This window comes from Barbus barbus (genome assembly GCF_936440315.1).
Source record: "Barbus barbus genome assembly, chromosome: 2".
NCBI lineage: Eukaryota > Metazoa > Chordata > Actinopteri > Cypriniformes > Cyprinidae > Barbus > Barbus barbus.
In genome coordinates this window covers 24,884,811-24,898,408 of record NC_136730.1, presented here as the reverse complement: position 1 = coordinate 24,898,408, position 13,598 = coordinate 24,884,811, and the positions used below count along the sequence as shown (strand labels likewise).

At 37.8% G+C, this 13,598-nt stretch overlaps 1 protein-coding gene across 1 annotated transcript; it reads left to right on the top strand.

Annotated features, from left to right (window-relative positions):
* Positions 1-6,275: 6,275 nt before the first annotated feature.
* Positions 6,276-12,214, top strand: LOC306885081 (5-hydroxytryptamine receptor 5A-like; the record flags this gene model as incomplete). The annotated part of the gene is made up of 2 exons (XM_079441415.1): positions 6,276-6,983; positions 11,882-12,214. The coding sequence occupies 2 exons, from the start codon at positions 6,276-6,278 to the stop codon at positions 12,212-12,214; spliced, it is 1,041 nt and encodes a 346-aa protein (XP_079297541.1).
* Between the last annotated feature and the right edge of the window lie 1,384 nt (positions 12,215-13,598).

Genomic DNA, 13,598 nt, shown 5'->3' with positions numbered 1-13,598 from the left:
AACCCTATACACAGTCAAAATGAAGTTACATCAGTTGGATTCGAAATGCAGCGTAAAACTGAATATCTGTAGCTGTTATCTTAAGTTCAGCAAAAAAGGGACTGACTATTGTAAGTGTTAACTGAACATTAAATATTTTATATGCCTCTGATACTGCATACACATTCAGAAATCAGTGTTTAGGTTGTTCATCAGGCATAGTTCGTCATCTGTTGATTTTACACCATAGGACACAGCCTGCATGAGTCTTAGATGGAGATGATAATATAATCAGTCCCTGAGTTGAGAGCATGAGTTGAAATGCATGAATAGCTTAATTTTCCATTGAGTCCCTGCCACAGATTCATTAAAAAAAGACAATGAATGAAAAGGCCACTCTGCTGGTCTCCAACATTATCCTTCTTACGACCATTTAAATTTGCCCTTTTCAAGTGAAAGTTGTTAATTGCTATGCTTATTTGAGGTATTATGCTGAAAAAGTATGTGAAAAGCAACCCAAACATGCATTATTTTCAAAAAAAATTTGTCAAATAGAAGTTTGCATATTAGCAAAGTTGTTGTCTCATAGTTTTATAATAGTGATTTTCCAGTATTTCGATGAGTGATTGTTGGGTTCTTCAAATGCACAAAATTGGCTGGACTGGACCAAATTGTTTGGGAGAAAAAAATAGTGAAGGCGACTGTGCATGACCCTCTCTAGATCTTTTAAAATGATGGTTCACTCAAGAAGTAATATTCGGTCATCATTTCCAAACCAAAATATTAATTTGTGTCCTGCAGAATAAAGAAGTGCAAACACGAGTGAGTAAACAATTTTCAGTTTTAAATGAACTTTAATCCCATTTTCCCTTAAAAGTTCTGTCTGTGTGACAAGTCTATTATGCTGGAAGTCAAACAATAGAAAAAATAGGCTACAGTGGGTACTGTTAGGACAAGATAATTATTTTTCTTTAAACTGTCCCTTTAGTTAGGCCTACAGGATTTCAGTTACTATTTAAAAACCTTAAATTGATTATAAATAGCAATTATAGTTTGTTCCATTGACCAGGTCAAAATCACATTTATGGCATCAAACTGGATGCAATTATTTCATACTGGATACAACAAACATGATTTCTTATTGGATTATCGACTTGTCTTGGGTCAAGGAATTGAGGAAATCGTTTCCTGTCTATTCTGAGTTATGAGAATCTCTGCTAGTTTTTGTGTTTGACATATGAAGACCTTTTTTCGATTCATTAAGCCGCGTGGCCACTAGGATTGTATCATTTCCAGCGCGGGTCCCATAGGAAAGCGCGCGCTCAGGGAAAACCCAGACCTCGAGGAAAAAAAGCAGCTGTAACTGAAATAGGTTTTAGATTGAACTAATTAAATATTAATATAGATCATTTTGTGGAACAGAGCCTTAACGTGATCTAAACTGCCTCCATGTCACTGAAATACATAACTTTTATCAACTTTTGTTGGAGACGGGTAAAAAGTTTAAGCTTATCATCATGCACTTGATCGGTTATTAACAACAATGTACAAATTACCGATGTTTTCAGCATTTTCAGTAGTTTCACTGCCAATAGCTTAACGTCCCTAATAAACTGATTATGTGATACTTGCAGCTAGAAATCTTCAGCGTAAGGTATGCACGCAACACCCCTACGCCACACATTGGTTCAATCCACATGCGGTGTTGAAGCCTTGACTCAAGTATAGTGCGTTTTTAGAGGAAGACGGTTTCAGGTGGGCGAAAAAAGCGAAAAGCCAAAACAAGGACAGCCAAAAGCGAAGCAATCCTGCACTTTTGCAGCATCTTCGTATTGCTATATTGTGATTTAAGGGTGAGTATTAACTGCTTTAGTAGACATTTGTTGTGTTCAAAGTGTAAATAACGCTATGTTAAATGTGCTGCATTGGCCACATTTACCGTGATGCATGCGGACTGTAATGTTGTCCATTTCGAAATAAGTGATTTGGGGCGGTCGTTGCTAAATGTTATTTATTGTTGCCCTGTCCTAAAGGATGTAAAGCTCCGAGAAAATATTTGGGTGCCCTTGAAGTGAAGTGTAGACACAACGTTTTTAATGCAGCACCTTTAAAGCCTTTGGGATTTAAATACAATGATTAAAAAGCCAGATTTTAGAAAAGGAAGGAGACCGGTTCTATCCCCAGTGGATGCAGGAACATTTTGACTGGCCCGTGTCGTGAAGCCAGAAGTAAACGTTATTTTACGGTCATGGTCGCTCTCGCTTTAATTTCTGAAATGTGTTGATTTGAACTTGGCAGGTTTGAAGTATAGGTTGTTGTTGAAGTGAGATGTTTTCAGCACACTACTGAACAACAGCTTTCTGCTGCTGGTCGCGCGCAGTTTCTTAGAAATCAGCGATTGATGCTTCAGCACCGCGCGAGACCCTCATTTGAGAGACAAGTGCTAGTATCAGAGAGTTTGCACTCATGCTGAGGCATTGATCTAGCTACATAAAGCTCCGCTTTTGTGCACCGTATAAATATAATTTACTGCCACAAAGAACATAACATAGCAATAGGAACAACAGTCCAACCACGTTTTTAAAACTGAAAATTTCCCTAACGTAAAGGGAATAATGTGTCAATAATGAGCGAGTGATGAGATCAGTTTGATATTATGTGGCGCATTTGATGCGTCTCTCGCTGAAATATTGTCGTCCGTTCACAACAGCTCGCTTCAGAGTAAATCCATTGAAGATCTCTCTCTCTCTCTCTCTCTCTCTCTCTCTCTCTCTCTCTCTCTAAGTAGGTTTATTGACAGTAAAACCGTTCTCTCTGCTGTTTGCATGCAGTAACCTCCTCTCATTAGAACAAGTATAATTGGAAATGTAATAGTTACTGTGCATTATTTGTGGACTGTTATAGCTGCTTACTGTTTTAACAAACAAAAGCACTATCCTATTACACAGTAATTCTGTTCAATGGCTGTCATAATTGCCCTCATTAAGTGCTTTTGGTTTATCTAGACACCACAGACCAATCATATAATTCATTTGCATACATTTATAACAATTAAAAAATCTGTTTATTCTCACTGTGTTGTAATGTGTCTGTGGGGTATTTCTTTATTTGAACTGCTTGCCATTACTTGATCTCTTCATCTGCTCTTATAGGTTATGCTAAAACACTCCTTGTCCTACTGGTTTAGCTGGTCTGTAGGCTGGATTCTCAGTCAGACCAGAAACATCCTCAAAACTCCTCTAAAATAGCAAGAGGACCCACTAAAACCATCAAACCTTGTTCAAGCTTTCTTTTCAGCAGGGTCTGGGTATTGGTGGACACGGACAGTCCAATGCACATGATATTCACGAGTCAAATTGCACTATAAACATGTGCTTCACGAGGTAACACCTTACCCATTTTATTCAAGTCCGATATATAAAATGTTATTTATTCAAAATAGCATGTACTACTGATTGCAGAGACAACCCCCTGCAGCAGCTTGTAGTTATATGCTGTGTTCGAGAGCATGATATTGACAGCGCAGGATTGTGATCTCTGTAACTGTTCAGTTCCTGCGTCAACTTAATTGGAAATGAAACTTAACCATTTATCTGTAGCCACCCTGGGAACTGGCTCCTTGTCTTTCTAATCAGGTTGAAAAGCTAAATGTTGTTGTCAAATAAGGTTCAAAACATTGAAGTACTTAAGAAAAGTTTATGCAGGTTAATTGTTTGAGTTTATCACCCCAAGGACACTGTTAAATATTTAGATAGACTTGAACAAGCCATTAAAGAGTTCCAAGAGCACAACTTTCAAAGTATAGGATTTCAAAGTATATTGGTACACATGTTCTCTTTTCTCTTCTGTCTTTTTCTCTTAGGGAATGTTCACTCAAATATGAATATTCTGTCATATTTTCTGTTATGCAGAACACTAAAAGTCATACAGGTTCAGAACAAAATGATGGTGAGTAAATTATGACAGAATTTTCATTTTTGAGTGGACAATCCCATTAATCTCTTACTGTTTATTTCTGTCTCTGTCATGTGGCATGCTAACTAAAGGAGACTCAAAAACTCTAAAAAACAACAGAATGCTTTTTATCCTCTGAAGTTCGTAAAAGCCAGAAATAAACATCTCACTCTTTTGGCAATGGCTATAAATGACAGGTGTCTTTATCTCAGCATGTGCATCCAGTGCCTTTGCTGAGGGGAAACTGTCAGAGATTATTAGTTGACAGCCAAGACAATATGCTGAGGGCGTTTCTTACTGCTGATTATGTATTTAGGTGCATGTGTGTCCAATTACATGGCTTTGGGCACAAACTAATAAAGGAGATGGAGGCAAAGGAGAGCAGGGAAATATTTAAAGATGACGTGAAGAGATCCAGAGAGAGAAGGAAGATGAAAGTGGGTGAAATGATAGGTAAAAAGGATAAATATTATCAAAAATAATGGTAGGCTATTTTAGCAAGCCACTATGATGGACATTTTTGATGTATATCTTAGATCTTTTCCAGAAATGTCATTTTCTCCTTAGAGTGACTTTGTCATACCAACAGAGTAAATAGAGCTCAGCAGCACTGAGAGAAAATGAGCAGGAATCTGTAATCAGTGTTCCTCTGTGCTTGTGTGTGTTAATGAGCCTGTCGAGTGTGGACATTGTGTGTTTCCTCTCTGTTCCTCCTGACAAGACAAACTCCAGACTTACTGATGAGCATGCTGGGTAATGATATGCACTATGGGCAATCAGAGGTGCGTTAATCAACACGAAATGTCTGTTGACACCTCAGTATCCTTCTGTCAGCAATCCCATTTATTTTCTATTTTTATGCTTTGTCTCTTTTCAGCCAAAGGAATACAAGAGTGATTTTTGTGTTGGTTTAATTCTTTTCAAACAGAGGGCAAGCACACACCACAATCAACAGTGCAGAAAACTCAGACCTCTCATTGTTGTCATCACTGATACGACATCACTGATGTTGTGCTGCTGACAGGTATTTGATGTTTTGATGATTCTACCACTGAGCTCTCTTGACAAGCATGCTGGTCTTTGTACTCCTAATAGAGTTTTGAAGGCCAACAGAGGTTCAATTTTGACACGCATAAACCAGGAACTAATGAAATTCAAAGCCTTTTGGCTCCATAATAATGTCTGTCTCTTTGACAGCCTCTGGTACAACAACTTTTGAGCGTCAGTGTAGGTGGCTGTGCTTTTGGGATAAAGATGCTTCTTCCTGTGAGATAGATCTTTACCAGCTGACATTATTGCAAGAAGGTCAATATGAAGACAGGCAGTCAATTGAAGGCTCCTGTGTAACTTCCGTTGCTACAAATAATTGAACCGAATCTGTTTCACAAGCACTTAGAACAAATTACATCTAACCCAATAGAGGATTTAAAACAAATAAATAATAAAAGATCCCTTTTATATTAAATACAGTCAAAATGAGCTTTAAATCATTTTCCCTGTCAGGATTTTATTGTACAGTTGACTACAGCGGCTAAAATAAGAATAAGTCATATAATAAAAAGTCAGGAAATCTGAGCACAAGGCATAACCATGAGGAACAAATGTGCAGAGTGGAATGGAGTAATTATTCATCAGCCCAAATGTTTTGCATTATTATTCATCCTTGCTGATTTAGAAAATTGGTACAGCACAATGGAACATCGCAACAGATGAATTTCCCCTTATAGGGGACATTCAGAGGAATGCAAAGTTATACAAAGCTTACAGTTTGCACTGTTCATGGCCAGAAAGAGACCCATCACAGTGTGCACATTTGCATTTGTGATGCGATTACAATGTCCTGGCACAAAAAAAAAATCTGAATAAGATGATTTTGTGGGATGAACTATGAAATTTATTTATGCCCTTTTTTCTTGTGTTACAGGATGGAGGATGGCTTCTCACACCTTCAGATATGTTTCCTGAGAACCTCTAATTTGCCATAGACTATAAACTCATGATTATTAATGTGTGCAATCATAATGTCATCTATAATCAGTATGTCATCTATAATCAGTATGGCAGCACTTTAAAACGCCTACCTTTTCAGTGACCAGCATACAGAACTGTGAGCTAAAGGACAATAAGCTCACAAATTGTAGTGCCAAGAACACATGACGCCCACTCAGAAAACAAACTCTTGCAAATATTTTCAAATGAATGAACTTGAAAACATCGAACAAGAAAACTATGTCTGACCTAAAAAAACAGTAAAAAATTAATCTACTCTGACAGTGACATTTATTTTCACCTTGTCCTCTAATGAGAGCCAGATATCTATTTGCATACTGTCACATGCTGCAATGACTCAACCCAACATTACAGTTCTCTCAGCTAATGTCTCTGGAGGATCCGAATCAGGTAATCTGTACCGTCCATTTTCTGTGTTCAGTGTTCTTACGCTCACTTTGCTGGCCATGCTAGTGGTGGCCACCTTTGTATGGAACCTTCTGGTTTTGGTGACCATCCTGAGGGTGCGCACCTTTCATCGTGTTCCCCACAACCTGGTTGCCTCCATGGCCATCTCTGATGTGATGGTTGCAGGACTGGTAATGCCCCTCAGTCTGGTTAGGGAGCTCTACGGTAGGCGTTGGATTCTGGGTCGGGCTCTGTGTCAGGTCTGGATCTCCTGTGACGTGCTCTGCTGCACAGCCAGTATCTGGAATGTGACGGCCATTGCCCTAGATCGCTACTGGTCCATCACACGCCACTTGGAGTATACTCTGAAAACACGCAAACGAATCTCCAATGTGATGATTGGCCTCACGTGGCTGCTCTCTTCTGTTATCTCGCTTTCGCCACTCTTCGGTTGGGGTGAGACGTACTCAGAAGACAGTCTGGCTTGTCAAGTAAGCCAGGAGCCCTCTTACACAGTCTTCTCCACCTTTGGAGCCTTTTACCTGCCTCTCTGCGTGGTGCTCTTTGTCTACTGGAAGATTTACAAGGCTGCCAAGTTCCGCATTGGCTCTCGCAAAACCAACACCATCACACCCATGGCTGAGGTCATAGAGGTAAAAAAAAAATATTTAAGATTATGTAATACAATGGCAAAAATAAGTTTGTGAACACTTTAAAAATATCTGGATTTCTGCATTGATTGCTCATAAAATGTGGTCTGATCTTTAAATCAATTATAGATAAACACAATCTGACTAAACTAATGCTACACAAATAATTACATTTTTCACTTTTTTATTGAATGCACGGAGTAATTATTCACATTACAGGGTGGACAAAGTAAGTGAAAACTTTAGCAGCAAAACATCCACCAAACATTTTTTGTAGCTGCTTGTATCCAAATCTGTTTCAGTTCACTATCCGTGTTGTCTTGATAGCACAGTCCTCTTTAGGTTATGACAACATTCAAGTATTGGACAGTGCCTGCTATATCACACAGCAGAAACCCTCGACCTTCCCCTAGCTCCACCTGTATAGATCTCTTATGGGGTCATTTAATGTATGTTATATGGGGGTTATTTCATATGTTAAATGGGTAGCAGCAGTATTTCTTACATGGTCACAGCAGCATGTTGTGGATGTATTGGCAGTAGCAAATCTCGGTACTTGCTCTGCAACAGCAGCATAGCAGATCTATTCCTCCAAGACCAAAACCATTAACATTGCCATGTATACTACCATGCTAAACTCTCCAAGAGTTGTCATAACAGAACTAAGTTGTGTTGTGTAAACATGAGACATGCCTCATTTTTTATTGGCAGCAATGTTTTCCCTCATGTTATCCTTTAGGGAACACCATTCTTGTTCAGTGTTTTTGTGATTGTGGATGCTTGAACAAAGACTTCTGCAGTTTGTAGAGTTTTTGGACGGCCTTTTGCTGTTACTCTTGGGTTCTTTCTCAACTTTTTCGGAATTGCCTGTTTTGTTCTTAGAGTCATCATCGCAGAATGCAAACTCCTAAGGAGGGTATCAACATCCAGAATTTTCTACATTTGTCTATTACTGTGGATTCATTAGCAATGCTTTTGTATAGCTTATTCATCTTTTTGCATCTCTGTAATGCATTTTAAACTATTGGGATCAAGGCATGGTTCACACTAACCAATCTGTTAAGAAAAGAACATATTTGTAAGTAACCAGGCTTTGTGCACCTTTATTTAAAGGGCAGGGCACCTGCGTGACCCATACTTCCAATCTCATCTCCTTAACTGGCTCCAATTAGCTTTTAGAGAAGTCATAACAGAGTTTCACTGACTTTTTCACTGACAGCCTGCCCTCTCAATTATCTCACAATGAAATTCAATAAAATGTAAAAGAGTACAACTGGTTGCGTGTTAGACAACATTTTATTTACAATCAATGCAGAAATTCAGATATTTTTAAAGGGTCTTCTAATGTATTCTTGCCACTTAGTGTGTGTGGTCTGTGTGTGTGTGTATGCACAGATAGATAGATAGATAGATAGATAGAACTCGTTGAGTAAATGATTCAGTGAGTCACTTACTGAATCATTTACAGTAAGACTGCTTACTGTATACATGCACTCCGGGTATAGGTAATTTTTGAAAATGATTTGCCTATTTATTTACTTATTTTAATCAAGTATATATTTTTTCTTAAATTTGAGACTGTTAAATAGGATCATAGAAGTTTAAGAGCCTTGACTTCGGTTATCTGTTCATACAGACAGTATTCGAGTCGCTCCTGTAAGCAGACACACAGGATTATCAAAACACAAACCCCACTGTGGGAACAAGCCATTGAGAGTTAGGGAAGTGCCAAAAGGAAACAAAAATGAATAAGGCTAAAACACAGAGAGAATAGAAATGTTTGGGTACCAGTGCAGAGATGAAGATCAAACGTAGCGGAGCTGTTTTCTCAGAAGGTAGGCTCAACCCACAGGAGCTGACACGTGCCCCACACTGACACACAGTTCCCGCCCCAACACGCTCATGCCCAGAGTGAGAGAAAAGGGTATAATTAGAATCAGCTTCTCACTGCTTCCTCACACAGAACAATCATTTGTAAATAATATGCATTTCTGTATTGGATTTTAAGATTCCCAGATAACGTTCATGTTGTAATTTTAATGGGCTCTACTGTCCGTTTTCAACATATAATTCAATTTCTGTGATTAATTTCACATCAAATAACACCACATGACTGTAATTTAAAACAATTTCCTCATTAAAACAACATCCTATTAATTTTGCGTTATCATTAAATTCTCCATATATACACATTTTAAACAGTAAAAATTGAGGCTGGATGGTGTCCACCCTTTTTCTTCAAGGGGAAAATGTTAAACTACAATGTTAATGTAGACACACAATTAAAGCCTAATTCCATTTATTTGATTCTGTCTCTCTCATTGTTATTCTATTCTCTTCCTTTCTTCTCTGTATGTCTTTTTATGTCTTTTCTTTTGTCTGCATTGTTAAATTTATCCATGTCAACATAGTGATAAATAAAAAAGTCACAGAGATGGCATTTGATAGTAAAAAAAGCAAACTCCTTAACAATCCAACCTATATTCTATTTTAAAATATTTATAGATGTGGTGTATATACTATAATATTGTTTTTTATTTTAATTTATGTTTGAGTCTCTTATGGCTCACCTTGCTGAATAAAATGTACAACAGAACATGTACAAAAGCAGTCAATATACATTCAACATTCTCTACATTCATTCAATTCAGAGAATTTGATGAGAGAATGTGGCATCTTTGGGCTTTGTCAGAGACCAACTTTCACTCCTTCTCTTCAAAAAAAAAAAAAATGCATACAGTTTGCATACGCATCTTTAGGTTTTAGCTTTTTCTGTAATTAACTGTTCCTCAACCTCTCCATCATCTCTTTTATGTCTTGTTCTACCTTTTGTATGTGCACAAACATATTCACACTCCCTCTTTTCATCTGTTTTCACACAAAATACTTAAGTTCATTATTCTCCCTAACGTACACTGATCCAAAAAATCTATTAATTGCCTGGTTGCCTCCTTTATCTGTTGAAACGCACAAAAACCCCCCACATATATGATGTAATTGTGCTTTGTTCTTCCACTGTACTCTGTGCACTCAACTACAGCCATTCAAACAAAAAGCTACTAAAGGAAATTTAAATACTCATTTTAAAAACACAAGATGCAATAGACAAACAGTTTTTGTCTGTTTCAGACTGTAGTGTACTATATTGTTATATACTGTAGTGTAGGATTTTATGTCAAAGTGAATTTATACAGGTATTTATATAGTTAGAGATTAAATGTATATAAATAGTCCTCTGGATAAGCTGTGATTTAGAGGCATTAATAGTTCATAACAGCACTTTGATGTTTTACTGTTTGTATCACTCTTCTTGTCTGTTTGCCCCATTCTAGATTAGAGTATGTGAACATTATGGAAACATAGAAGAGTGGTGTGAGTTTAACATGACGTCATTTATGTGCGTTGCTTGGCAACACATACGCTTGATGCTTCTTTTAAAACTTTATTTGGCACATAAAAATTTGTGATATTGATTAATTATATATGTTGGTGATTTTCCAACATAGAGAATCATCTAATATTACCAAGGACAGTTTTCCAAAAGTGTGGCTGTGGGGCAATTGATCCAAATGCTTTGGGCAAGTTGTGTGTGATTCAAACAATTCAGACTTCTTAGTTGGCCATAGTAAACTTTGTAAGCAAAAACATTTGTTCACAAAAATTCTGTCTTTATTTAGAAAGATCACACCTCTGCTTTGTGAACGATTTTGAGATTTGTCACATAACAACGTGTTGCAGAAACTACGTCAGTTTCACAAAGCTGGGGAAAACTGCTTTATATTTTCCAGCATTAATGCATGCATGTATGTGGAAAAATCTTAAGATTAGTTTTCTCCTTACTGTATGGCCCTCACTGTAATTGGGTTTCAGCTCCAGAGGCTTCCTGGGCAGCTGTAAACTGCATTAAATCTATGCTAACTATGGTGTTGCAGCAGAAAAAAAAAACAGTGTCTCCTCGACATTGCGAAATCATTACCCAACTGTTTTTTGAGGGCTGGCCAAAGCAGCTAGTAGGCGGGCATTATGTAAATGTGTAACATGTGCTGCGTTCATGCCATGTCATAATTACCGTAATTTTTAGATGGCATCACGTGACATTCTACTCTGAGCTGTTAACATCCTCTGACTCTGAATTATGTTTCTATGGCAACACTATCAATGCCTAATTGACTCTTCAGTGGTCATATGGTACAGGTTGGAGCTCTCTGAATAATCCCAGTTTACTAGTTGTAATTATAACTTCTACAAGGACCTGAACACTTTTTACAAGTTGGAATCTTGCGGTTATTACGGTAATTACGACATGGTGTGAACACACCTGCAGTGAGGTAGCTAAGTCATGGAGGTAATGGCAGGACTACAAACAAGGCATTTCAGGCAAGTGTTTCCCTTTGACATGGACTTTGTGCAGATCGTTTAAATGCAAACAGCTATATTACACGCAAAATGAAATGTAAAACTGAAAAAAAGCATAGCGGGTGTCCTTTAAAGATCAGTGCAAATGTGATGTCTAGACGCAGATATGTACCAAAGTAATTTTGTACTGCCTTACAAACTTACTCTACTTCAAAGCGTTTTTGATTAAATTTTGATTTTTATATGAATTTAACACTTAATTTTCTATGAATCTGCATAGCTGATCCAAACCCGTCTGACACAGAACTGATAACAGAGAGTTTTGACAAAATGTGTAGTTTACTGCTTTAAGCAACAAACAAAGTGGATAAGGTTGATATAGGTTGTAAGAAAGCCAAAACGTTGCCTGCTATTAGGCAGTGATAAACCATTTAAGCTTTAAAGATGAAAATGAAAGCCTTTTATGAGCAAATTACTTCAAATAGTTGTGTACTTCATTAATACTACCAATAAATTTCTTCATCATCCTGTTGGTTTACTGCCAGGTTAAGGAGGCTGAACGACAGCCACAGATGGCCTTCGCAGTTCGTCATGCTACTGTATCTTTCCAGACGGATGGCGAGACGTGGCGAGAGCAGAAAGAGAGGAGAGCAGCTCTGATGGTGGGCATCCTGATTGGTGTGTTTGTGCTCTGTTGGATTCCCTTTTTCCTTGCTGAGCTCATCATTCCGCTCTGTTCATGCGACATCCCTCCTGTCTGGAAAAGTGTCTTCCTCTGGCTGGGTTACTCAAACTCCTTCTTTAACCCACTCATCTACACAGCATTCAACAAGAACTACAACAATGCGTTTAGAAACCTTTTTTCCAGACAGCGATGAGGAACAGAAAGACCAGAATGAAAACCATTGGGTTTTATGCGTAAAAGTAGAAAAGCTGTCTTCTCAGTTCAGATACAGAAGATACAAAAGCAATGCACTCGCTCTAACCTTTGTTCCAGGAGGAAAGGGGATTTCCAACACACATCAAAAATCCTGCAGGCCTGGTGCACAGATTTTCACCTGCTGGTGATAATATGTGTCTGTGTATGGCTGCTGCTGCTGCTGCTGATGTCTTAATGGTTAGACAAGTTGGGCACTATCCGTTAAGTCATCAGTGCTGAGATAATGCAAGTCTGCTGAACCATCCAAGTGCCCCCTCTAGCAAAACTGAACCACTCATTTGGACACTGAGCAAACTGTCTGTGGTCCTTATCATGTCTGTGAACTCTTGAGAGAGAAACCATGGATGTTTTCCTTAGTTCTGAAGGATGTGAAACATCAAAGACATTTTTATTCTAATTGTCAATGAAGACACAAAGTAGGCATATGTACACATTATGAAAATCTGGCCTAATTCATATCCTTTCACTCCCTAAAATGACCTGGCTAAGGACCAATTTTGTATTGCCATCACATTTCCTTTCATTAAATTCATTTTTCCTTAAGAAGAAAGTCAATGTGCAAAAGATGTACAAAGACGAGACATGATTTCAGGTGAGGTATAATAAAGTGAAATGGAAATTTTGAACAAAATAGTTGTTATAAATGACCTCGTAAATGTCTTTGTTTCCAGGCAGCACATCTCAGCATTTATGTACATTACCATGAATGGATTCTGCTTTCCTCTTTGTAAGCTACTATTGCAGCAGAGTAAACTGGAATATGAACATTACATGAAATGAAATGTAAATATGCCTGCAATTCCGTTGTGATGGGAGCTGTTAAATAAAAGATATGAACTGATCCGTCATTCAAGGTCATTGAAGATACAGAATAATTACTCTGTTTATTGGTTATCAATAATTGGAGGATCAGTAAATAAAACAACGTGAAAAGCTCAGTGACTCAATAGTTCTTTCTTTATAAATGATGGTGAAGGATTTCTGATTTTGTATTGCCAGAATCTTGTCCACACACGTCCAGAGCTAAAATTTGTTATCATCCTCACTGAAATGGCTTTTTGTATTAGCAAAAATGCCTTGCTAAAAATGAATAAGGTGATCAGTGACAGCTTTTTTTATGCCCCCAGCAGTTATCACAATGCTTCCAGTGCATGTGCAGAGAATGACAACAAGTATGAGAACACTGATGTCACCCCATCTCTACTATCCATGTTTCAAGACTGTCCATCAATTTGTCGGTTCATCCATTATCCATACACAGGGCAGCACAGAATTTTACTTTGTGTGTCTATAAGAATAATATAATGTCTGTGGTGAGAGTA